General features: G+C 58.6%; 1 protein-coding gene across 1 annotated transcript; it reads left to right on the plus strand.

The window, feature by feature from the left end:
• Positions 1–24954, plus strand: TSPOAP1 (TSPO associated protein 1). Its single transcript, XM_047080952.1, has 32 exons — positions 1–336; positions 1140–1247; positions 1533–1661; positions 2240–2419; positions 2973–3180; positions 3307–3599; positions 4417–4494; positions 4581–4664; positions 4879–4968; positions 5150–5272; positions 5528–5632; positions 7051–7101; positions 7507–7527; positions 8335–8539; positions 9150–9322; positions 10515–10630; positions 10913–11022; positions 13825–14655; positions 14806–14957; positions 15297–15674; positions 15760–15978; positions 16316–16501; positions 17073–17936; positions 18572–18671; positions 18834–18988; positions 19564–19732; positions 20109–20180; positions 20603–20635; positions 20813–20916; positions 21001–21072; positions 21331–21441; positions 23806–24954. Exons 1-32 carry the CDS (start codon positions 1–3, stop codon positions 23983–23985), a joined length of 6036 nt encoding a protein of 2011 aa, XP_046936908.1. The 3' UTR covers positions 23986–24954.
• Positions 24955–26318: the final 1364 nt, after the last annotated feature.

Genomic DNA, 26318 nt, shown 5'->3' on the forward strand with positions numbered 1-26318 from the left:
ATGGAGCAACTGACACCTCTCCCACAGCTGGGGGACCCCAGAGCCATGGAACCGTGGGCCCTGCCCGCCTGGCAGAACTGGACTCCAGGCCAGGGGAGCGAACCCGGAGGCGCAGCCCCAAGCATTGCTGAGATCCCGGCAGCTGGGCAGGTTGGAGAGCTGAGGCCCGGGGAGAGCTCCGAGCCGGAGCCTGAGGAAGCCCAGAGCCCCGGGGCTATGGGGGGCATTGACCCTGAAGGAACCAAAACCGGGCTGAACAGCCTGGGGCACCAAGCAGCAAGCTCCAGACCCAGCTGCCCAAGGCTGGAGGACGAGGAGGTGGAGGCTCTCCCTAAGGTAAGAGAGCTGGGGAGGGCTGGGGTCTCCAAGGTGGGGCCTCTACTGGCGCCCTCCAGCCTGGGCACGATATGTAACCCCGCTGCCCACTCCTCCTCTCCTGGCCTGTCTCTGTCTGTGGGTCCTTCTCTGTGACTGTGTGTCATCCCTTCTCTGGGCAGGAATCTCAGTGGCTCCATTTTTTGCCATATGTCTGTCCTTCTGACTCTCTGCCTGTCTGTCTACACCTGGCCCTGCCCCTGCCCTTTCCCTCCGTGAGTCTTTCTTTAACAGTCTGTCTGTCTGTGTCTCCTCCTCTGAGAGTCTCTGTCCTTGGGGGCTGGAGGATCCTGGGGGAGGTGGGGGTGGTGGGGGTGTATGGTGGAATCAGAGACCAGAGGAAGCAGATTCAAGGGAGGGGGCTCAGTGCTGGGTTGAGCCAGGAAGGACAAGGTTTGGGGCAGGTGTGAGCAGCCTCCTGTAGAAGATGGAGGGACCAGGGCTTTGGGGGAAGCAAGGGGCCAGAGCGGCCAGAAGGAGCCTGGAGGGGTGGGGCTGGGAGCTTGAGCTGGCATTTCCCAGGGAGAAATGGGCAGAGATGGAAAGAACTGGACACTAGCAGAGAGGGTCTCAGGGCTAGGGGAGGCCGGTGGGGGCCCCTTCTAGGCCTCTCATGCTCCCCTCTGAAGGCCTAGGACATGGGGGAGAACCTTCTCGTCTCCATGTCTCCTTAGACCATTGGGGGGCAGGATGCTTCCATAGGAGGGCTTTGACAAGGCAGGGTGTGTTTCTGAGGTGCCGTGTCCTGTCCTTTCCCATGCCAGGGCAAGCTGAGCATGGGCTTTGGGGACAGGCCCAATCTGGAGCTGCTGAGGGCCCTGGGGGAGCTGCAGCAGCGCTGTGCCATCCTTAAGGAGGAAAATCAGATGCTGGTGAGGCTTGGAAAGAGAGTCCTGGGTCCTGGTTGGGGCTGGGGGAAGGCAGACTCAGACACCCCAGCCCTCTGCCTCAGTGCCCTCCTCATCCCATAAAGCATCCCTCCAAGTGGGGGCTGCATGGAGGTGATATGATCCCAAGATGCAGAGAGGGTGAACCCCTACTTAGAGTACCCAAGGACTCCACTGTGAGCCCAGGGCTCCAATTCAAGTCCTGGACAGTTAGGATTGGGTCTGCGGGGTGCTCCCCGCACGCCCCAATTCTGGCTGACCCCTTGTCAGAGGAAGAGCAGCTTCCCTGAGACAGAGGAGAAGGTGCGGAGGCTGAAGCGGAAGAATGCCGAGCTGGCGGTCATTGCCAAGCGTCTGGAGGAGAGGGCCCGGAAGCTGCAGGAGACTAACCTGAAGGTGGTGAGGATGGGAGGCTGCTGGATGGAGGCTGGGTGACCAGGGAGAGGGGAGCCAGGCTGGGCCTGAGGGAGTGGGGTTCGGGAGTCATGGACTCCTGGCACCCAGGAAAGCGGGAACGCAGGGGCCAAGGTGTAGAAAGGGCAAATGCTGGCTGGGCTAGGAGGCTGAGGGTTTCTGGAGTTACCGGAGGGAGGGAAGGGTTGGGCGTTCCTGAACAGGCGGGGAGTTTCTGGATTACCACGTGCTGGTGGTGCTGGCTGCAGTCTCCCGCTGAGCTCATCTTTGGGTGAAGGGCTGGTGGGGGCAGGGATGAAGACCCATGACAGTGGCAGCCCTCAATTAGCAGCAGCCTTTGGGCCTAAACTAGGATGTGGAGTTAACCCTTCCAGTCCTGTCTGAGAATTGCTGGGATGGGGTCAGGTGAGGCTAGTGGTCCCCTAAAGCCCCAGATACAGGGTAGAAGCAGGAGGCCGTACTTCTAGGTTTTCATCCGAATCCCTCCGTTGGGAGGAGCTGAGGAGTGGGGAGAAGTGCCCCAGCCCTCAGATGACCGTTGGCCTTACTCCTCCTCTGGCCAGGTGAGTGCCCCTGTGCCCCGTCCTGGGGCCAGCTTGGAGTTGTGCCGGAAGGCCCTGGCCCATCAGCGAGCCCGGGACCTCAGTGAGACAGCCAGCGCCCTGCTGGCTAAGGACAAGCAGATTGCTGCCTTGCAGCGGGAGTGCAGGGAGCTGCAGGCCAGGCTCACCCTGGTTGGCAAGGTGCGAGGAGGCCCTGGTCACCCCTTCCAGTTCAGCCCTCCGCAGGGCCACCTGCCTGGCTTGCGGGATGTGGACGAGATGTTGATGAGATGCAAATGAAGCGGGAAGGTAGAAGCTGCTGGGGAGTAGGTTCCCCTGGCAACGGCCCAGGTGGGAGCGGGGAGAAGGAGCCTGAACTGAAGGGGGTGGAGCTATGAATCCCAGACCTGGGAATTTCTGTGCTCCAGGCTTCAGGCTGTATGCCAGCGGGTTTGGCTGTACGAATCCACGCATACCTCACACTTGTGTGGAGCGATGTTCACAAGGCATTTTAGCACAGTGCCGGGCACACCGTGAGCGCCCAGTAAATGAGTTACTCTGACGGTCTGCACACGGGCTCGCGGAAGCATGTGGCTGTGCACGCGTGCACCTATGGCCAGGCATGTATGCATGGGAGGCTGTGCACGTTCCCGCGCATCGGAGCCGCTCCGGCACCGTGGAGCGCGGGCTCCGCCGGGGATGGTGGGGGGCGGGCAAGGGTTAGGCCTGACTCCTCTCCGTGTCCCCCAACCAGGAGGGCCCCCAGTGGCTCCACGTGAGGGACTTCGACCGGCTGCTCCGCGAGTCCCAGCGGGAGGTGCTGCGGCTGCAGAGGCAGATCGCCCTGCGCAACCAGCAGGAGCCACCCCCGCCGCCCCGGCCCCCGGGCCCCGCTGCCCCGGCCAGAGCAGGGGCGCCCGCCCCCGGGGCCCCGGGAGAGGTGAGCTCTGGCGCCAGGGCAGGTGTGTAGGCGTCCGGGGATGGGGGTGGGGGAGGCTCTGGTATCTCTCCCTGCACAGCGCTCGGAACCCCGAGGACTCGGTGGTGGCGTGCGCGCTCCAAGGGCTGGGGAGCTTTCCCGACCCCAGGGGGCAGGGTCGCCCGTACCTGCGCTGAGCCGGACCCGGGCGACTCGGGGTCCGCCCTCCGCAGGCCTGCGCCCCACGGGGCCCGCCCCGTCGCCCCTGCCGCGCCGCCAGTGGTACGGCCCGGCCGCAAATCCGCGGTTGCCCTGGCAGCCGCCCGGGGCCCAGCCCGCGCCGCCGCCTCCCGCCGCCGCCGCCGCCGCCGCAGCGCGGGGACGCCCCCTTCAGCTCCCGCCTGGTCCTCCAGGCCCGGCCCCGGCTCCCCGGGGGTGGCGGTGCGTCCCCCTCGGCTCCAGGTACGAGCGATCTTCGCTGGGTGCTGGGCGTAGGCGGCCTCTGTCTCGAGGGCTTGCGAGCCCACCCCGGACCCCCAGAAGTTATAGGTCTGGCTCCTCTCCATCCTCTCTACTGGGTCGGCACCTAGGTTCACCTCGTTCTGGAAACAGGGGTGGGAGAAGGTGGATTCTATAGGGACCAAGGCCTCGGTACGGGGTGGGGGTGGGGGTGCTTCTTGCTCAGATTTTGCCCCTCTGCTTGGCCCAGGGAGGGAGATGCGGCTCCCATCAAGGCCTGTCCTCCCCTAGAGTTTGCACAGATAAATCTGAAGTGCGACAGGGTGGGCTTGGGGGAAGCTAGGAGGAGGGTCTGGCCAGGCTTGCACTGCTCTAGGCAAAGCCCAGGTTTGGATGATCCAGAATTCCTAGCTCTGGGAGCACCGCATCCCTGGGGGCTCAGGCAGCCTCCTAGTTCTCTGCCAGTCACTGAAGGACACCCAGGACAGTTATTGAGTGCAGAGCAGGGCTGCTGTTGGAAGCTAAAAAGGGAAAGCTTTGGCCTGGATAAGGGACCCATCTCCCAGGGCACACATGGGTCTCAGGATCTCAAAGCAGTATGTCTGGAGGACACAGGGGCACAGCCTCTGCACTCCCACATCAGCTGGAGGCATGGGCAGGCAGCACCCCCTTCCCTACAGCCCCCATTCCTGGGCAGGGATCTCTTTGCTGACCGTGAGATGGCATGGGAGCCTGCCACAGACAGCCTGGGCAGAGGGGCAGGCTGCTCTGAGGCCCTGTTCTTGGGTGCCAGCCTCCCCACTGCCCCCTGTGTTTGCAGGCCAGGCCCCAAGAGGATGTGGAAAACCCACCCACGGGCCTAGGGGAGCCAGAGAAACAGCAGAGGGTGCAGCAGCTGGTAAGTCCCAGGTCAAGGGCTGGAGGCGACCAGTTGTGGGCAGGTCTGCCTTCTCACATGAGGAGCCCTTGGTTCCGACCCCACAGGAGTCAGAGCTCAGCAAGAAGCGAAAGAAATGCGAGAGCCTGGAGCAGGAAGCCCGGAAAAAGCAGAGGCGATGTGAGGAGCTGGTGAGCTCCCGAGGGCCTCCCCGAGGCCAGCCAGGTGGTGGGCTCCCTCTCAGCTCTGCTTTCACCCTTCTTGTCCTTCGGGGCTCTCCTGTCCTGTTTGGCGCAGGGTCCAGGTGGGGGAGGAAGACCTTGTCTGGGAGGGCAGGGTCCTCTGTGTGGGGAGAGGAGGGGTGTAGGTGCCAGACCCCCGCCCAGAGCTCCCCTGGTCTCTCAGGAACTGCAGCTGAGAGAAGCCCAGAATGAGAATGCCCGCCTCGTGGAGGAGAATTCTCGGCTCAGTGGGAGAGCCACGGAAAAAGAGCAGGTAGCGGTTCTGCCCACGGGCTGTGGGGCTGGGCTTCGCTGGGGCCCTGGTCCCTGGGCAAGGGGCTGTCTTCTGTGCCCCCTGAACTGGGCCAGAGTATGAGGGGTACTATTCCCCCTGGTGAGGGAGCTGCTGGGACAAGGCTCACACACCCAGCTCCCTGCCACTCCCCCCTCTCCAGGTGGAGTGGGAGAATGCAGAGCTGAGGGGCCAGCTCCTGGGGGTGACACAGGAGAGGGACTCGGCCCTTCGCAAGAGCCAGGGCCTGCAGAGCAAGCTGGAGAGCCTGGAGCAGGTGCTGAAGGTGAGGAGATTGCATAGGTGGGGGGAGGGTCTTGGTCCCCGATGCAAGGAGAAAGTGGGACGGTAGAACGTGCCCTATGTGGGGCACTGGGGTCTGAGCCCCAGTCCTGGCACCACCAGCCTTGCCCTTCTCTGGCCTCGGTTTCCTTCTTAACAGAAGGCATCTGGAACACATGGTGTCCAGAGCTCCCACATCTTAGATCTACAGAAATGGTGGAGCCGGGCTCTGGCCTTGACCCAAGGTCTTGTGTTTTAGCACATGCGGGAGGTGGCCCAGCGGAGGCAGCAGCTCGAGGTGGAGCATGAGCAGGCTCGGATCAGCCTGCAGGAGAAGCAGGAGGAGGTCCGGAGGCTGCAGCAGGTGGGGGCAGGGGTGAGGGAAGGGTGGTAGGCTGCTGGACTCCTCAGTCAGCTGCTCATCCAGTGAGCATTTACTGAGCACCCACTGAGTGCTAGGCTTTGTGCTAGGCACTGGGGACAGCGGTGGGGAAAGATCAGGTCCCAGGCCAACCAGCAAATAAGCAGATATGCAAGTGAGGCAACCCCAGTCACTGACGGGCCCTGGTGGGGGGAAGTGAGCAGGGTGGTGTGACGGAGTGACTAGGGTGGGGGGCCAGGGGCCACTTTAGAGAGGTGGGCAGGGAAGGCCTCTAATACGTTAAGGGTGTGAAGGAGCCGGCTGAAGAGCACTCCAGGTAGGAGAATTGAAGCGCAAATGCCCTGTGGCAGGAAAGAGCACGGGGGTCCAGACCAGTTGGCTAGATTATAATAGGTTAGAGAACAGCAGGAATAGGCAAGAGCCAGATCTTGTCGGGCCTTAAAGAAGAGTGGGTATTTTGTTCTCTGAGGGGTTGGAAACTGTTGGAAGGTCCCAAGCAGGGGAGTAGCATGATCTGATTAATCATTTTAGAAGATCACATGAGCAGCACTGTGGAGGGTGGATTGGGGGAGTGGGTGAGGAGGCAGGTGGTCAGGTGTTGGGGCTGCTGCAGTTCAGGAGGGAGATGACGGCCGTCTAGATGAGGGTGCAGGCGATGCAGGTGGAAACAAGTGGAAGGATTTGAAGTATATTTTAGAGATGGAATTGACAAAACTCCATAGGATTCTAGTTGAGCTCCTGCTTCTTTTAGCCATTTGCTGAGTAAACCCTAATGGAGTGTGGGGCTCTTCACTCTCTAGGAGGTGATGGATGAAGGGGCAACAGGTGTGAGAGTTAGGGAGTCCTGAGTTCTGAGTCCTGTCTTGGCTAAGTTTGGGTTATGTGTTAAACATACAAGTGGACACTTCAAAGACAGTTGGATCTATGGGTTTGGAGTCATGGGGAAGTTGGTCATGGAGATAGGGTTCGGAGTCATCAGTGTGTCCAGTCGTGTGACTAGATGGGACTCCTTGGGAGAGCGAAGAGTGTAAAGTGCCCTGTGCCCATCCCTGTGCCCTGTAGCACCCTAACACTCAAAAGGGGCAAAAGAAAGGGAGCAGGTGAAGGAGGCTGAGAAGGAGCGTCCCAAGAGGTAGGAGGGAAACCCAGAGGGTGGATGTCCCAGAAAGAGAGAAACAGTATCAGACGTGCCTCTCCTTGACACCGTTACCTTCTGGCCTAAGGTATGGTTCTGGGGTGGGATCTGGGAGGGAGGAGCCCTCAGCCTCCCCCTTCCCAGCTCCCCTTTCCTTTTCTTCCCTTGCTTTGCCCTTACGGCTCCCCCCTCCCATCCATCTCCCTCTCTCTCCTCCCCTGTTACTCACCTTTCCTCTCCAACTTTTGCCTCCTCCTACCTGTAGGCCCAGGCAGAAGCCAAGAGGGAACATGAAGGGGCTGTGCAGCTGCTGGAGGTAGGGTCCTTGGAAGTGGCCACCAGCAACACCAGTTTGGGGAGAAGGCAGGGACGTTCAGAGAGGGCTGGAATGGACTGTGTGGGTGTGGAGGGTGTGGGGTTAAGGAAGGGCCCTTAGGTGCTCCAGAGCCTCGGGAATCCCTTCCACTATTGGCCTACTTCTTAGGCAGGGGCACAGCTGGGCAGGGGCTCCTGGGTCTGGTGGCATCAGCCCCCACTACCCCCCACCCCCAGAGGCTGCCTTCACCTGAAATACCCTTCCATTGAGGAACTGCTCAGTCAGTCCAGGGAGCTGACCAGGTGGTGTCCACTTGGGCCCTTGCTCCCTCTCTCCCTCTCTGCGCAGTGACCCGCAGGGTGAAGGGTTCTAACCTGTCCTCTTTGCTTTCCTTTCCTGCCACAGTCGACCCTGGATTCCATGCAGGTACAGCCTCCTGACCCCCCACCTCCCTGGGTTGTCCCCTCCCGTGCACCTGTTCAGGCTGCCTGAGCTGGGTCTCCTGCCTCAGGGCCCAGTGGTCCCAGCTCTCATGTGGAACAGAGGAGGGTGTGGCAGACCTGAGAACCTGTAGAAGGACTGGCATTCCTGCGGGGCGTGTGGGCCACCTCCTCGGCCCAGAGCTGCCACAGTGCCTGGCAGATGCGGGCCCGACCCCCCTCTAAAACATAGCCGCTCGGACCATGAGGAAGTTCCTCACCAGTCTAACCCGTGACCCTCTTGATATTGGCCAGGAGAGAGTCCCAAATGTTGGGACTTTTCTGATACTTGAGAAAAATTCTTGAGAATTGGCTCCTTCCTGCCATAAAGATGTCCCTAGCTCCTGTGCAGGATCTCTCTTGAGGGTGGGGATTTGGGTCACTGACTGAGAGGGTGACAAGCAGCAGAGCCAAAGAAACTCCTGAGGAGATACTGGCAGTGGAGCTGGGAGTGGGAGCCATTCCTTTTGGCCCGGAAGCAACAGGAAGGAGCGAGTGCCACTGCCTGGGGTGTGAGGGTGTGCTGAGTGGGGGGTGGCTTTAGCCCTTCTCAGGGAGGGTTGGGAGTGAAGGCCGCCCACAGCTCTGGTGTTTCACCCCCAGCTCAGACACTGTTAAGGCAGTGGGGCAGCCAGGTAAGGGCTGGTGCCCAGGCCTAGGGCTGGGTGGGTGGAAGCTGAAGCCTGGTGTGGGGGCTCAGGATGGACTGGGCAGCTTTGCTGGGCCTGGTGGCTTATGGGAGTTCTTGGCCCAGGTCCGGGTTCGAGAGCTGGAAGAGCAGTGCCGCAGCCAAACAGAGCGCTTCAGCCTCCTGGCACAGGAGCTCCAGGCCTTCCGCCTGCACCCTGGCCCCTTGGATCTACTCACCTCTGCCTTGGGCTACAGTACCCTTGGGGACCACCCACCGCCCCCCTGCTGCTGCTCTACCCCCCACCCCTGCCGTGGGTCTGGCCCCAAAGGTAAGTGGGCCCCAGTGACATTTTGTCTGGAATGCTTTTGTATAGAGCAGAGACTTCAGGGTCAGAGAAAGCGCACAACTCACCCAAAGTCACACGGCAAGTTAGGGCCAGGCTGGAATAAGGCTCTGATGGGGGAGAAATGAGATCACACGAGTGGCTCTCCTGGAGTCTGGCCAGGCATCTCAACCACTGCTCCTCTCCTTCAGCAAGACCTCTGTGGTTATGGCTGGGAATTGGACACTAGGAATCAGCAGCCAGCAGTAAGGGTTTGTAAAGAGCTGGGCTGGGCATCAGTCAGATCCGGAATCCCCAGCCCCTCTCACTTAACAGCCCATGTGATTTTGAGTGTGCTGCTAAACCCGTGAGCTCTGGTTTCCTAAGCTGTAAGATGGGAATAATTCAGTGCACTTCATTGACCTGCTCTGAGGATCACGCGAAATAATGTATGTAAATCACTTCCACCTCTACTTAGTAAGTTTTCCTCAAATATTTCCCTCTTGTAAGGAAACGTGGCTATGGAGGGCCTGACCCCATATCCAAGCAGCCACCCCCGCCCTTGCTCCCTAGTCCCTCCTCAGGTCACAGATCCCATGTGCCATCTTCTCTTTAGACCTTGACCTCCCTCCGGGCTCTCCTGGGCGCTGCACCCCAAAGTCTTCTGAGCCTGTCCCTGCAACCGTTGTCGGGGTCCCTCGAAGGACGGCCAAGAAGGCAGAGTCCCTCTCCAACTCCTCTCGCTCTGAATCCGTCCACAACAGCCCCAAGTCATGCCCCACACCCGAGGTCAGTGCTGGGGAGGGGCCTGGGGTTGGCCCTATTCTCCTCTGGGGTCCCCAGGGGTTGGGTGGCTGCTGGGCCTTGTGGGGGCCCAAGTTGGGAAGTGGAGCCAGGCCCTGGGAGAGAAGGGCCTGCAGATTTCTCTTTATGGGCCAGGAGCTCGGGTGGAGGCTGCCCTGCTCTCCAGGGCTCACCTGCCGGCCCTACTCTGGGCCGCCCAGCCCCACCCCTCTGGGGCTCACAGAGGCCCTGGAGTCCTGAGCCGGATGGAGGGAGACGCTTGGGCGCCAGGATCCATATAATGAGACTGTTCATGTGAGTGTCTGTAGCAGAAGCAGATGGTTGTGTGAGAAAGAACACGGGTTCTGGGATTCAGATCCCAGCTCTGTTTTAGGCAAGCAAGTGTCTGACTCTTTCTGGGCTTTGGCTTCCTTGTCTGGATTTTGGAGCTAATAGGACCTGCCTTGAAATGTTGTCGTGAGGGTTACATGAAAAGATAAAAGGAAGAGCACTACTGCAGGACGCGCAGTAGGTGCTTAACATGTGGCCGCTATTATTATTACCAAGTGCTTGATCACCTTGTCCCTCTCTCTACTTCTTCCTAAACCTCAGAAATCCGAGGGGGCAAGGCAGGAGCAGCCCTGCCGACCGGGGTTGGGGAAAGCGGTGGAACCCAGCCCCAACCTCTGCTGCCCCCTTGTGGGATGGAACGATGGTGCGGGCTTTGGTTGTGCCGTGGAGGGGCTGCGCTGTCTGCCCCCTGGGTGCCCCCCTTACAGGGGCTTCTCAGGACCTTCTGCCTCCCGACTTCCAGCTCTTCACAGTCGGAGTGCTTTGCCGTGTTTTTCCCTTAAAGAGACAAACTGCCGTTGGACACCCACTGTGCATCAGAGTGGTTGGCTTCCTCTTCAGTGGGGAACGTGGTCATATTTACTGGGATGGTACAGTAGAGGTCAGGGCTCAGGAGAGATCCAGGTTATACTCACTCCCCTTTGCCAGGGGAGCTTGGCTCTGCCAGGATCTGCTGGCTTGGGTGCTGCTTTAGAAAACACGGAGGCTCACTGCTGCTGGCCTTATCCAGCATGTGCTGTCTTTCCCTTCTCAAAGTAGTAGGTCCTCTGGCTCATTCTGGAAACCTGCCTGCTTTGCCGTTGGCCCTGGAGCCTGGAGAGGACTGGCCCTTTCTGTTTGCCTGCAGGTGGACACAGCCAGTGAGGTGGAGGAGCTGGAGGCAGACAGTGTCTCCCTGCTCCCAGCAGCACCGGAGGGCAACCGCGGAGGAGCCAGGATCCAGGTGTTCCTAGCACGCTATAGGTGGGACCCTCCCCTCGGCCCCCCATTTCCCTAGTGTTTGGGGTGTATGGGAGGAGGGGCTGGGTGAAGATAGAGGCTTCTGGAGGTGGTGGGCGTCATTCAGGGATCCCAGTTGGACATGTCCTCTTTGCCCAGTTTGGCCAGGTGGGCACAGCGCTCTACTTGGCTGACGGTGAAAAACCAAGTCTCCATAAAGGCCTAGTACAGCGGGAGAGAGGAGACGGGATGTGGGGGTAAGATGTGGGTCGCTGTCCTCTTCCTCCTCTGCACCTCCTTCAACAGCTACAACCCCTTCGAGGGCCCCAATGAGAACCCAGAGGCAGAGCTTCCGCTTACTGCTGGCGAGTACATCTACATCTATGGCAACATGGACGAGGATGGCTTTTTTGAAGGTAGGAAGGTGGCAGGGGTATTCTGTCCATCCCCCTGCTTTTGAGCCCCTCTTCACAAAGACCTCCACCCAGCCACACGGTCTCCCTGGCATGCTCAGGCCACCAGGACGTTTCAGACTCAGCGAAAAGGCATATAGAGACCTGGCAGCCCACACAGAAGGGGTCTAGAAAAGGGAGCCACTGTCTGACTGCAGACCTACCCCAAGCAGGGCAGGACAGTGCCTGCCACAGTCCAGATGATGAATGGGGTCACGGGGAGTTTTGGCTGAATTTGCTTTTGGGCTTCCAGACAGGGCATGGCAGTGCTTAACACTAGTGACCTTGAAGTTGGGCATGTAGCAAAGATCTGAAGCTGGACTCCAGCTGGGTGTGGGGGAGGGAGAACTAGGGTCCAGAGCCCAGGAAAGGGTGTCAGTGAGTAGTCAGCAGGTGTCAGGGCCAGGCAGGGCGTGGGCTTCAGGGCAGTGCTCCAGGGCCTGTGGGAAGCTCAGACACCTGAACAGAAGCCCCATTACTGAGACTGGGCAATAGGGTGGGGCCTGCCGAAGAAATGGTCTTGGGAGACCCAGGTTGGCCCTGGCCAGATAGCGGGGAGAACGGCCCTGGGCTGAGACTGGGTTGCGGTGTAGGCAGGGCAGGGTGAGGGCCATAACCAGGGGCGGGGATTTAGGAAAGAGGTTAGATCTGAATCCGTAACACCCAAATCTTTGGGTTTGTAAGGCCAGGTCTTCAGTGCCCACTCAGCATGCCTTCCCCGGGCCCTGCATCTGTTCTTTGAGTAGCTGCTGTGAACTGCGGGGGAAGAGCTAACTCCTCAGAGGGATGGGTGACCGAAAGTGGGATTAAATATTTCCCAGAAAACGACTTTTTAAATGAAAAAAACAAAAACAAAAACCCAGAAGCCAACAACTTTTCTTGGAGGGGGGCAGCAGGAACACAAATGTTCACTAAGCACAAATGATTAGAATTTGAACTATATGATCTGGGATAGGTTTAAAGGCTCATGGAGACAACAGGGGCTGGAATGCCATGTTCGTCATCACACTTAGCTAAGCAACTGCTTCTTCTATGACTGGTCCTGCCTGGGCTGCTGTCGGTGGTTCGAGCTTCGGGAATGTGTGCCTGCCTCTGACTAGGGCTCCGGCGCCAGCCCATCAGGGCGGTAGATGTGCTTAGCGTGGAGGCTCCTACCTTCTTAAGTGTTAGTGCTGACATTAATATTCTCAGGCTCCCATAACAAATTACCAATAGAAATGTATTCTGTGACACCTCTGGAGGCCAGAAGTTTGAAATCGGGAGGGCCACACTCCCTCTGGAGGCCCTAGGGGAGATTCTGTTCCCTGTCCCTTTCAGCTCCTGGTGGTTCCAGGTGTTTCTTGGCTTGTGACCACATCACTGCAGTCTCTGCCTCTGTAGTTACGTTACCTCCTCCTTCTCTTCTCTCAGTGTCTCTCCCTGTGTGACTCTTATAAGGACACTTGTCATTTGATTTAGGACCCATCCATATAATCTGGGATGATCTCATCTCAGGCAGGCCCCTTAACTTAATTACATCCGCAAAGATGCTTTTTCCAAATAAGGCCACACTCACAGGATCCATGGGTTAGGATGTGGCCATACTTTTGGGCCGTTTGATCCACTACAAGTGCTTGTATTCTCTAATGTATTGAAAATCACTATTGTTTCTTCAAGTTTCCATGCTTTCCCCCCACTCCTAGCATAAGCAGAGAGCGAGGGTGTTGGGGAAGCTGGAAGTCCCCCCACTGCAGCTCAGACCTGTCTTCCTCTTCAGCACCCTCTTTCTTAAACCCTGGCCTCTGCTTTCCCTTCCTCCTAATAAGGCATAGCAGCCATTGGCTCATCTGTCCCCTGGGAATCCTTTCCCTTCTCCCAAATTAGCAGTGACAGGGCATGCTGTGTGCCCACTTTCTTCCTTCCTTGACATCCCTCTGTTGTCATGTGTTCAGGGGAATTGGAACTTACCTTTGGTCAGCGCCTGGACTGACCACCAGTCATGTTCCTAGACACAGGCTCGCTATGGGTCCTCATCCCTTCTAGAACCATATGGGAATCTGTTCTCTGGCACTTAGGCCTTTTGTGGCTGAAGAGTCCTTCCCTCACCCTGATCAGGTGGTGCTTTCCTCTCCCTTTGAGGATGTCTGTTTTCCACAAAGGGAAGTTCAAGGGCGCCCCTGTCCCTACTACTCAGGCCCTTGGAGTTTGAAAGTTTTCAAATGTACAGAAAAATGAAAGAGTAATACAGCGAATACCTATATACTCACCACCTACTTTCAACAGTTGTTAACATTCTGCCATATTTGCTTTTTCCATCTGTAGGTTAAAAATGAAAAGTGATGTAAAAGAGAGTTGTAGACATCATGACATTTCGCCTAGCCCTTCTTCAGCATGCATCTCCTCAGAACATGGTTCTTGGAGAGCCTTGTGGTGCTTGTGGTGCTAGCACCTGGGAGCTTGTTAGAAATGCAGACTCGCAGCCCCACCCAGACCTAACTAAATTAGAATCTGCATTTTAACAAATCTTGAGGCGATTCATATGCACATTAACATTTAAGAAGCGCTGTCCTAGATCACCACAGTACTGTTATTACACCTACGAATATTAGCAATGACTCCTCTACTGCAGATGTTGAGTGTTCTTGCCTTTTAAAAGTGCTCACAGATAAATGTTGGTTTGGATCAAATGCTTAAGATCACCCACTAACCGTTGCTAAAATGCATTTATTGGACTGGTTTTTCTCTACCTCCTCTCTGTCTTCCCCTTCCCTGCCCTCCCTCTGCCAGGGGAGCTCATGGATGGCCGAAGGGGCCTGGTCCCTTCCAATTTTGTAGAGCGTGTGTCCGACGATGACCTCCTGACCTCCCTCCCTCCGGAGCTGGCCGATTTGTCCCACAGCTCAGGCCCCGAACTCAGTTTCCTGAGTGCAGGCGGGGGTGGCAGCAGTAGCGGGGGCCAGAGCAGCGGGGGACGCAGCCAGCCCAGACCTGAGGACGAGGCTGCGGGGGACGAGCTCAGTCTGAGCCCCCAGCCTGAGGGCCTGGGCGGGCCCCCCGCTGTGCCTTACCCACGGGGTCTGGTGGTCCTCAGGCAGCTGGCCCACAGTGTGGTGCTGGCCTGGGAGCCGCCTCCTGAGCGAGTGGAGTTACGCGGCTACCATATCTGCGTGAACGGGGAGCTGCGTCAGGCCCTGGGGCCGGGGGTGCCCCCCAAGGCTGTGCTCGAGAACCTGGACCTGCGGGCCGGGCCCCTCCGTGTTTCTGTGCAGGCCCTGACCAGCCAGGGCAGCTCCGACCCTCTGCGCTGTTGCTTGGTGGTGGGTACCCGGGCCGGGGTGGTACCTAGCCAGCTGCGGGTCCATCGACTGACAGCCACGTCTGCTGAGATCACCTGGGTGCCCGGCAATAGCAACTTGGCCCATGCCGTCTACCTCAATGGGGAAGAGTGCCCCCCTGCCCGCCCCAGCACCTACTGGGCCACCTTCTGTCACCTGCGGCCTGGTACTCTCTATCAGGCCCGAGTGGAGGCTCAGCTCCCACCTCGAGAGTCCTGGGAACCAGGCTGGGAAAGGCCGGAGCAGCGGGCTGCCACCCTGCAGTTCACCACACTCCCAGCAGGTATGCAGGCTTGCTTGGGCTTTGACGCTCTGTAATACTCAGAAGGCCAGACCAGGGGAAGTGCATTTTCAGGGAAGTGGGAAACGAGGCTGGTGCCTCTGCAGGTGAGTGTCCTGCATACCTGGGTCTGGTACCGTCCCCCCCCCTCAGGCCCACCTGATGCCCCCCTGGATGTGCAGATTGAGCCGGGACCCTCCCCTGGAATCTTGATCATCAGCTGGCTCCCAGTAACAATTGATGCTGCTGGCACTTCCAATGGCGTCCGGGTCACAGGCTATGCCATCTATGCTGATGGGCAAAAGGTATGGCCTGGGGACTCTGGGTCTGTCCTTGGGATATGGGTCTCTCCTTGCCGTGCTCAGAGACCTCATCTCCCCAACCTGGCACAGAGATGCCCTGCCGCTGGCATTTGGGCACTGGGTGCCCATTTGGGCAAGCAGATAGGTCGAGGGCATGGGCTTTGAGAGCAGACGACTGTGATTCAAACACCAGGCCACCACTGAAGCCCTGTGGCCAGGAGGATTGAGTGAGATAAGACATGCCAAGGCCTTAGTGTGCTGCCTGGCATCATGCTGACTGCCGTTGCTAACCATCATCGTGTCTTCGACTCAGCCACCTCCATCTCTACCCTCTACCTGCAGATCATGGAGGTGGCGTCACCCACGGCAGGCAGCGTGCTGGTGGAGCTGTCCCAGCTGCAGCTGATGCAAGTGTGCCGTGAGGTGGCTGTGCGCACCATGTCACCCCACGGCGAGTCAGCTGACTCCATTCCAGCTCCTGTCCCCCCAGCCCTAGTGGCGGCCTGCCTACCAGCCACGGTCTCTTGCCCCTCACCGCGGCCGGGCTCGGAAGCCAGACCACCCCTTGCTCCAGCCTCCCCGGGGCCTGGAGACCCCAGCTCTCCCCTCCGGCGCCCTGACCCCCACGGAACTCGAGAGCCCCCCGGGGCCCCCCCAGCAAGCCCTCCCAGAGAGGCAGCAAAAGGATCCCCCGAGGAGCCCCCAGCACCTTGCTCCCAGGTACCCTGCTGGGGAGAGGGGGAACAGGTGGAGGCTGGGACAGAGGCTGAGGGCTTGGGCCCTTCCTCAGTACCCACCATTCCAGGAGGAGGCTGGGGCAGCTGTGCTGGGCACCTCAGAGGACGGGAGGGCCAGCGAGCCAGCTGTGGGAGAGAGAGCTCCTGACCCTGCAGCTTCACCGCTGGCCCAGGAAGAGGCCCTTCTGGCACCCTGCTCCACCCAAGGAGCTCTCGCCCAGCGGGTGCCCTGTGCTGAGGCCTGCCGCGGAGGAGAGGCAGGGTCTGGGCTGAGGCCCAGGGCTGAGGTACGGAGCTGGGGACACACTGGGCCACCCAGAGAATTGGGGCCTGCCTCCCTGCCTCTGCCAGCCAAAATCTGGGTGTCCTCTCTATCTAGTTTCTGTTCTGGTGTGTGCTCCGTGTCTGCTTCTTTGTCACTTTGTCTTCCCAGATTCCTCTTTTCCTTTTGGCTACTATCCTCTTCCCCCCACCCCCACCCTTGTGCACACCCCCCATTTGGGACATGACTCTCTCTCCCTCTGCTAAGGGACCCCTGTCATTCCAGCTAGGGCTGATCCTACTGGAGCCCCCTATGCCTCCTCAAACCCTTCCCTCTGTCTTCCTTTGTCTCACCTCTTGCAGAGGGAGGACACGGCAGAGCTCGGGGTCCGTCTGGTGAACTCCCTTGTGGACCATGGCCGCAATTCAGATCTCTCAGACATCCAAGAGGAAGAGGAGGACGAGGAGGAGGAAGAGGACCTGAGTTCCAGGACTTGCTCTTTCCAGAAGCAGGTTGTTGGCAACAGCATCGGGGAGAATGGGGCCAAGGTAACGGGGTGAGGATGGGCTCGTGGGCCCTAGACCTCTGGTTCTCGGGTCTCTGTCCTTCGTGTCAGCAGCTGCTCCAACCACCACTGAGTGCCAGCAACATTCTAGGTGTGTGGCCTGGGCCCTGTCCTGAGCAGTAGATAGGAAGTTACTCAGGATTCTGCCCTCCTGGGAAGAAAGGAGAGGCTGAGGAGCCCTCTTCTGCCCCTTCTCCCGCTCCAGCCTGCCACATGCAGCACCCTGGTCTCCTGAGATCCTTTCTGGGAGCCTCTGGGGAGGGGTGGGGAGGCCTCCCTGCTGTCACAGGTGTACTCTGCTCCCTGCTGCTCCTGTCCCTTGGGCCCCAACATCTGTGCAGCCTTTTCCTGGGGTGTGTTCTCTAATTCCTCCTCTGACTGTGCTCTGGACTTGCTGTGTGGCTTTGGGCCAGCCCCCTCTCTGGTCTTTCCTCTTGTAGGAAGCTGAGGGAGGGCTGTGGGGTTGCATGGAACCCCTCCCCTCATTTGAGGACAAAGGTCACAGCTGTCTCCTCTTCCCACGGACCTCTCTTCCCCACTGCCCTTCCCCCCAGCCCCAGCCCCAGCCTGACCCCTTCTGTGAGACCGACAGCGACGAGGAGATCTTGGAGCAGATCCTGGAGCTGCCCCTCCAGCAGTTCTGCAGCAAGAAGCTTTTTAGCATCCCTGAAGAGGAAGAAGAGGAGGACGAGGAAGATGAGGGGGAGGATGAGGAAGACGAGGAGAGGCCAGGGGCAGGCTGTTCTTCTCGAGACCCCGGCCCACCCGAGTCTGCATTGCTGGGGCTGGGCTGTGACAGTGGTCAGCCTCGAGGACCTGGCCTGTGTCCCTTGTCTCCAGAGCCCTGCAGGGGTGGCGACCGCCTGGAAGACATACCCGGACTAGTTGGTGGAAGCATCCGGAGGAAAGGAAGTGGCTCCCCTGAGAAGCCCCCAAACCGCAGGCGGTCCCCAGATCCCCGTGAACACTGCAGCCGACTTCTCAGCAACGGCGGGCCCCAGGCCTCCGGACGACCGGGCCCCACACGGGAGAGGGGCAGCCCCCCTGTGGGCGAGGGGACCAAGGGTGTGCCAGAGGCTGGTGGGAGAGGGCGGCCGGCCCCTTCCCGGAGATGCTCCCGTGGCCGGGCTCCAGAATCTAGCCTGGCCGGCTGCTTCTCCCCCAAGTGCTTGGAAATCAGCATCGAATATGATTCTGAGGACGAGCAGGAGGCGGGCAGCGGTGGCATCAGCATCACCAGCTCCTGCTACCCTGGAGATGGGGAGGCCTGGGGCACGGCCCCCGTAGGAAGGTCCAGGGGGCCTCTGAAGGCCAATTCGGGCCCCACCCCCTACCCACGCCTTTCGGCCTGGGAGAAGGGGGAGCCAGAGCGGAGAGGCCGCGGTGCGACTGGCAGAGCCAAGGAGCCACCCTCCCGGGTCCGTGCCCACTGCCCACCCTGGCAGCCCCCTGCCTGCTGCCGCCTGGTGGCTCTGCTTGCTGCCCACCAGCCACTCCCATTCCACGCTGCCGCCTCCATCCGCAGAGGTGGGGCTGGGCCTCTGGGCTCCCTCACCCGCCTCCTCCCACCCGCATTCCACTGCTTTGCTGCTTCTGCCTGTCGGAACTGGGATGCACAATATTCTGTTACCGCTAGTCGCCAATTGCCGCCAGCCAGCCCCCTGCCTCTGGGCAGGGTGGCCCTGTGCTTAGCTTAGTTACGTCTTCAGGACACTGACGGTGATGTCCAGCATCACCCGACCCCGATGCTGAGAAGAGGCCCTCCTCTCCCATGCTCCTCGGCCAGCTCTGAGACCCTCCCTCTTCTGCACTCACCAACAAGGGTGGCCGGAGCCGGGGTCTCCCCTTCCGCCCTTCCTCCCCCCCGTGGGGGTGTCTGATGTCTCCGAGAGATTGGGCCCAGGCTCCAGGAGAGGAATGTTGTGTCCCGGCTCTGCTGTGCTGCTTATGCTGACGGGGCAGAGCTGGGGAGCGCGTGTGGGGTCCTGCCCCTGCTGATGCCCCACCAGCGGCTGGTGTGTCACTTCTGCTCTCTGCTGCGCTCTCTTTGCAGGCAACAGAGACTGGGGAGCCCAGAGGGCAGGACAGCTCTGGGCGGAGGGGCCCCCTGCGGAGAGGGGCCCAGGCCCCCAGGACGGGCAGTACCGAGTTGGGTGAGCACCGAGGGGGGCTGGGTGAGGCCGGAGAGGGGCCCAGGCCCCCAGGACGGGCGGTACCGAGTTGGGTGAGCACCCGAGGGGGGCTGGGTGAGGCCGAAGGGGCCTTTCCTAACCTAACCCTTTGGCGAGACCTTACTGTCATCGCTCTTTCCACAGCCTCTCTGAGGAGCCCCCCGGCAGAAGCGCCGGTTTACCAGGACCTACCTGTCAGGGCCTTTGTGGCTCTGTTTGACTATGACCCGGTGTCAATGTCACCCAACCCTGACGCTGGGGAAGAGGAGCTCCCCTTCCGGGAGGGCCAGATCCTGAAGGTGACTGACTGATTGTCCAGGTCCCCCACCCTCTCTCCTCTCCTGTGCTGGAGGTGTCCTAGCCTTCACGGGGGAGACCACAGCTTCCAGAGCCAGAGTCCTGACTCTGACACTTGCAGCTGTGTAACCTTGAGTAGATGCGCTAGCTGCTTTGGACCTTAGTTTCCTCAGTGGTAAAACGGGGCTGATGTTCATGTCCACCTTCCAGAGATGGTTGAGGATTAGGTTCAGGGCATGTGGGTTACTTCAGTGGCCCGGGCACACCGCACAGTGTAACTGCTCCTGGTAACGTTGCAGTTTTCACTGAGTCTCCAAGTATTTACTCCAGCGTTTTTGCTGCTGTTCAGAGGTTACAGAGATCTAGCCTGGGGTGGGCTGGGGGGATGGACGTGGAGGCAGTGAGTGATGCTGTATGAATCCTCATTCTTGGCTGTTTCCCCCTGTTTCCTGCTTCACGACCCACAGAAGGTAGAGCATTCTTCTTCAATTCTGAGTGTGGTGCTGTGGGGCTCAGGGCCTTGGAGCCAGGGAGCAAGCCGTATTGGCCTCTTGAGATGACTGGTCTTTGCCTTCAGGTGTTTGGGGACAAGGATGCCGATGGCTTCTACCGCGGTGAAGGTGGGGGTCGGACAGGCTACATCCCCTGCAACATGGTGGCTGAGGTGGCTGTGGACAGTCCCACAGAGAGACAGCAGCTGCTCCAGCGGGGTTATTTGTCCCCAGATATTCTCACTGAAGGCTCAGGTATGTCCTGCTGCTGTCCCTTACCTACCTCCCACCACCCCAGCTCCAACTCAGTCCCTCCTGAGCCATCTGTGTGTCCAGGGTGGCCAGGGAACATCATTTATCCGGAGTCTAGCAGAACCTGTAGAGCCTTGTAGAGACCAGTGTGGCCAGTGTGGCCACAGCAGTTAGCTTGCCACGTGGAACGGGGGTCTGTTGCAGAGGGGATGGGCCATGAAGTTTGGATCCTTGAGGTCTAGGATGGGAGAGGAAAGCCCTTTAGAAACTTGAGCACAAGAACCCTGGCACAGTCCAAAGAGGAGACTCCAGAGACACTATTCTGTCCCCCTCCCTTGCCTCAGTTTCTCTCTTACATATACTTGCCTTTCTGGATCAGGGAATGGTCCCTTTGTGTACTCTACAGCCCGCACAGCTGGGCCTCCCCCCAAGCCCCGCCGCTCCAAGAAAGGTGGGTGAGACCCCCTTCTCCCTCGGGGCCTGTGAGGATGAGTGGGAGTGGGGAGCACTGCTTGGCTTTCTGGGGAGACATGAGTGGGGTTTTGAGCAGGTAAAGGGAATTAGGGCAGACCTTCATCCACATCCATTCCCTCCACTGGGGAGCGTCCTTTTAATGGGGACGGGGAGTGGTTTGCCGGGGCCTCTGCTCCAAAAAGCACCTGACTGTAAATTCTGTGCAGCCTGGAGCAAGTCCTTGACCTTTTCTGGGTCTTAGTTTACTACCAAATCCAAAGGGCTGGGCTCTGTTCCCTGAACATCTTTTCTCCTGTATCCCCTGCGTGAGACCGAGCATCCTGCCTGCCTTGCACCACCCCCAGCCTGGGATGAGGAGGGAAGTGAGGGGCAGGGCTCACCTGCACATTCTCTCCACAGCTGAGGCAGAAGGCTCTGCCCAACCCTGTGCAGGTAGGGGCCATTCCTGTGCAGGGGAGACTGGGGAGAGGTGGGGTTGGGTGGCCCCTCTGGGCTCTCTCCAAGGGCTGCAGCTAGTGGAGAGGTAGTGAATAGGGGCTCAGCAGTGTGGAGGATGGTATGGTGTAGGGGGTCCAGAGAGTCCCCAGTCCTCTCCCCCTTGTCCTGCAGGCCGCCCCCAGCAGGTCTCCTCTGCCAGCTTGAAATCCTCCCGTTCCATGGTGGCTGCATTTGACTACAACCCTCGGGAGAGCTCCCCCAACATGGATGTGGAGGTGAGGACCCCCACAGACAGCCCAGCCAAGGGGGTGGTGCAGGGCCTCCCCAGGGCTGACGTGGGCCTCTTGGGCTTTCCACAGGCAGAGCTGCCCTTCCGGGCAGGCGACATCATTACTGTGTTCGGTGACATGGACGATGATGGTTTCTACTATGTGAGAACATGGGGAGGGGCGGGGAGTTGCTATATATACCCCCTTCACCAGCCCTTCCAGGGAGGGCTCTACCAGAGCCAGGGACAGGGATGAGCAAGGGTTCCTGAAGGAAACCTGGAGGAATGGACCAGGCATTGACATGGACCAGGCCATGACAGTGATGTTGACCTCAGGCTGTTCCCCCAGGGGCTCCAGGGCTGAGGGGGTGGGGCTGAGGCCTCTTTCCTAGTCTGAGCCTCATCAGCATCTCCTCCCCAGGGGGAGCTCAATGGACAGAGGGGCTTGGTTCCATCCAACTTCCTGGAGGGCCCTGGACCTGAGGCGGGCAGCTCAGACAGGGAGCCTGGGACATCCCAGGCCGAGAGTCAGGTCAGTGAAGAGCTGGGCTCCCAGCTCAGGAGTTGGGGCTGTACCCTGCCAGAGTGGTGGTGGGGGCTCAGACAGTGTTGTGGGAGGGGAGCAGTTGGCTATAATCTGGGGGAGCACTGTGCAGAGTGAGGCTTCGAGGGAGAGCCCTGCCAGGGCCAGCTCCCTCCCAGTATGTGCCGCTCTCTGCAGAGAAATGATGGCTGTGACCCTGATCCCAGGCCCATCTCTCCCAACTACCCGCGCCCCGCGGGCTGATGTCGGTGAGGGGCCTTGTGAAAAAGGACCCCTCTAGCCCTCACACCTGTAACTAGTCATAGCTTTAAAAGGTGTCTTTTAAAGCCAGTTGCCCAGCAAGGCCCAGCAAGCTTCCTGGGTCCTTGTTCTTAGAGCTTGCTTCTCCTTGGGGTGGGTGGAATACAGCTGAGTTAACAGCCTGACGGCGCAGGGAGAGGGGATGGGTCCTGGCCCCAGGGGGAAACCCTGGGCATCTGTCCGCAATATTTACAGAAGCAAAGGCTGTGCAAAGCAGGACCAGTTCCTGTGAGCTGAGTGACCTGGTGACTGGGCAGGGAGTATGTGAGTCAGTCCATAACCCAACTCCTCTCTTTGTTCCCTGTTCTTCAGAGAATGAGGAGGAGACGAGTCCAGTGCTAGATGGAGATAGATATATATAGAGAGAGCAACATGTAAGTGGGGGACTGGCCCCCTCTGTTCATGTGACTCCCCACTCCTTACGTCACTATAATCAGATAGCACTCCTTTGTCCTGAATACTGGAGCTGACCTGGCTTCTCTGCTTTCTCCTAGGGATTGGGGGAGGGAGATCTTGCTGTGGAGCCAGATCTGGGTGCAGGATCATCCTCTCCTTTTGTTTTTACCTTGGGCAGTGCCAGCTGCTATAGGAATACATGTCATTTTAGTATATAATGCCCCATATTAGCTGACTCCTCATATTCTATAGCTCATGCGGCTTATAGAATGTGGTGTAACATCCATATTGTGACTCATCTGTGTATTATGATACCATATGACTATGGTATTATAATATTGTGATTATTATTGGTGACAGAAGGATGATACGGTAATTCCACCAGTAATAATAGTCTCCCCACCCTTGTCCTCTGCATCATGACCTGTTAGGGGATCAGATGCATGATTTTACTTCCAATTCTCAATTTTCTCTGCCAGAGAAAATAAAAGGGGGGCTTAAACGATTGAAATCCATAGATAACCCCAAACCATTCATCTCTGGGGCTCAGAGGCCCCTTCGTTTGTTTCCCCAGCAACCCCTCCCTCCTGGGATGCTATGGAAGGAGCCCTGGGAAGGCGTGGCTGGTTAGTAGTAGACACCTTGGCCTCTAGGTGCCGGCAAACCTCTTTGAGGGCAGGCCCTGCCATGTCACCAGGGCCTTGGGTTGGGGGGTCCTAGGCTGGGCACCCAGCTCTCTTGCCTCTGGTCTGGGCTTTATGGCTGGCTCTGGCCAGGAGACTGCCAGGCTGTGGTGGTGAGTCGGGGGCAGGCATTGAGGAAGGGACTGGAGGGCAGGGATGGGGAATTCGTTGGCGGGCAAGATCTGATTGGGCTGTGGCAGGCACAGGAGGTCGAGGTAAGGATGTGGGAATGGGGAATAGGGGTAGGGAGGCTTCCCGGTGGCTCTCCTGTTCACCCAATCCCTGTCCTTTAGGCCACTAATGGCACTGGCTGGGCCTGTGCCAAGGGGAGCCATTCATGGTTGCCAGTGGAGCTAGGAGGAGGTTCAGCAGGGGACATATGCTGACAGAAGCAGCAGGGCAGCCTCCAGAACTAGCGGTGGGGCTGAGTGGTGCGGCTCTGGCCCTGGCTCCCCATAGCCCTCGGAGAGGTCATTTAAGGAAGAGTCCCAATCTCCTCCTCATGGGACTGGAACACTGCATCTGCTGGACTGGCTGAGCGTGCTGCTTCTGTCTGTGAGGCAGTGCAGGAACTGCTTTCCCTAGTGGGGCAGGGGGGCGGCGGTGGCTGCTTCTAAGTGGTCCTGGTCTTCCTTGCTGTGAGGGGGTGACATGGGGGAATTGGGGGCACCCATCCCGAGGGGTAGGTCTGAGGACTCCTGAGCTCTGTCAGCCCTTTAGGAAGACCCAGAGAAGGGGAGCGGCTTGCCCAGGTTCTGGAAGCAGAACTGGACTCTATGTCTGTCCCTCTGACTCCCAGCTTAGTGTTCCCTCAGCATTCACCTCTCTGAGCTCTGTGTGTTGGGGGAAGTGGGGGGGGGGGGTAGTGGGGCTCTGGTTCTTGACCATGGGTCTGTGACATGGAGGGCTGTAAGGTGTCAGGTTGGGGCAGGGAGCCAGGCCCTGACCTTGTCCCTTTTCTCTCACATTTCAGGACTGGGCCAGCTCAGCACAAGGGCCCCTACTGCCCAGAGGCTGGTCCTGTGCCCCTGGCCCTGGCAGCTTCCCCACAATTGAACTGGGGGGGCCACAGGGCACAAGCGAGAAGGTGTGGGGTCTCCTCTCCAAGGGAAAGCAGCTCCTAAGGAAACTGGGCTCTGGGAAGAAGGAGTGATGCTGTGGCCCATCCTGCAGGCAGAAGCGGCTCCCTGAGGCCCCTGGGGTCACGGTGGGGGAAGGCCTTGGACGCCCATTCTTCTGAGTTAACATTGTGGCACTTGGATGGGAATCAGAGACTCTTTGAAGGTCAGAGCTAGATGAGTCCTCAAGGATGAATCCTCTGGAGGGGCACCTTCCTCTTATAGGAGGGTAAACTGAGCCGCAGAATGAGGAAATCACTCGGTCAAGGTTGCTGAGCACCTCAGTCACAGAGCCAGGACCTGTGACTCCCCGTCCATCCACCTATGCCTACTTTCCCGCCACACGATGCTAGTCCCTTCTTTGATCCTCCCCGCTCCAATGGCGCAGGCTATCCTGACATGTCTTCCTTTCCCTGAAGGCAAGTTTGCACTGGATCCCCTGGAGCCCCCCTCCCCATGGGGCAGGCGGGCGGAACCCTGTATATATGTACATACTCAGTGCCTCAGTCCAGCCTCCTCCACCTCGCTTCCACCGCACAGGCCCAGGAAGGAGACAGGCCATGCCAAAGCGGGCCTAACCCCGCTCCATAGTGCTCCACCCCTCCCTGCCAGCCCGGCCTCCTGGCCCCTGTGTGTCCCACCCCCAAAGGCCCTGGGGCCAGCGGGCAGAAAGCAGGAGTTGGGTTTGCCTTATTTTGCTCATTGGATTCAACTTCTCGTTTGCATCATTTTCCTCTGGCCCCTGTTGGAGTCTGGGGGCTGAGGAAGAGGACAGATTTATGCAGCTATTTTCATACATTCCCTGTCCAGAATGGGGTAGAGAGCTCTCCACCCTTACCCTCACCACCCCCTCTAACCCTGCGGCTGGGTGAGTGTCTCTGCATGTTTCCTTCACTGTGGTGGGAGATCGTTCAACTGAACCCCCACCCCCGGCCTTGGTTTCCAGGGGTGTGGAATGGTGGGGGTATTTGTTTAAAAAGACATTTTATTATAATAAAGTCTATTTTCACAAAACCCATGCTGGGCTCTAACTGGGGCAAAGGACTCCTCGAGGGGCGGGTCGTGCTGGGCTTTGCACTTGACTTCGGAACTCAGAAGTTACATCCGGGGGTGACTGGGGTAAAACCAATGGACAAGAACACCAAGCAGCTCTTGAGTTTCTTTTCCACAGAAGACGGTGTGGCAGCTTCCCGAGCCCCTGGTGGCAGGGCCGGGTGTTTGGAGTTGCGGCGGGGTTCTGGTAGGAGAAAGAGACCTGGCGAGGGGACGGGAAACCCCAGAGAAGGCACCAGTTTCAGGGCGGCAGACTGAGCACCTCCTGCAGTGTTGACTTTCCTGTACTAAGTGCATAGAAACAACAGATGTAAGAAAAATGCAAGGAAACTATATAGTTCCACTTGAAAGCAGGAGGGGGGGGAGACTCTTAGTAGACTAGAACAGCAGAGAGAGGACAGAAAAACAGATGGGAGAACGTCCCCAGAAACCTCAAAGCAGGGTGTGTGTGTGAGTCCCGTGTGCTGCTCCATGCCTAGAGGTGGTGCAGACAGAGCAGAAGAAACCCTGGGGGCTACTGGCAGCTTGCTTAGTCCAGATTCTGTGTGGGGAGCAACCAGGTCAACTGACTGTTGCACATTCTCCTCCCCAGGGGCCGAGGGGCAAAGGTGAGGGTGTCTGTCTTTACTATTTATTTATTTATTTATTTATTTTTTGAGAGAGAGAGGGAGCAAGTGAGCAAGGGGCAGAGAGAGAGAGAGAGAATCCCATGAGGGACAGAGATAAAGAAGTGGGCTTACCCAAAGTGGGGCTCGAGCTCAAGGGCATCTGCCTTTAGATACAACAGCGGGAGTGGCAGCGTAGGTCAGAGACCAGGTGGTACTCTAGGTGGTTGGCGACACCCAGGAGAAACCAGAAGTATCACTGCCCAGGCGAGGAGCCACCAAAGTGCCCCCTCCCTCTCTCACCGAAACCCTGCAGGTCAGCAGCCTTGCTCACCCTGTCTTGCAGGGGCTCTCAACTACTAAGGCCAAGGCAAACTCAACATTGAGACTCGACAAACATCAGTTGGGACAATGTGAACAATGTTGAGCCTTCTGACCTATGAACACAGTACATCTGTCCATTTCTTTAGGTCTTTAATTTCTCTTGGTAATTCGATCTTGTCCATCTTCTGTCCAATTTATCCCTAATTATTTCATTTTTAACGATTTCATTTACTTTTTAAGTTTATTTATTCATCTTAAGAGAGTGCGAATCAGGGAGGGACAAAGAGAGAGAGAGAGACAGAGAGAGAGGGAGGGAGAGAGAGAGAATCCCAAGCAGGCTCCACACTGTCAGCAAAGAGCCCGACAAGGGGCTCAAACCCATGAAT

This window comes from Lynx rufus, unplaced genomic scaffold (genome assembly GCF_022079265.1).
Source record: "Lynx rufus isolate CCGP_SWC_20201006 ecotype Redwood Valley unplaced genomic scaffold, mLynRuf1.p SCAF_18, whole genome shotgun sequence".
Lineage (NCBI taxonomy): Eukaryota > Metazoa > Chordata > Mammalia > Carnivora > Felidae > Lynx > Lynx rufus.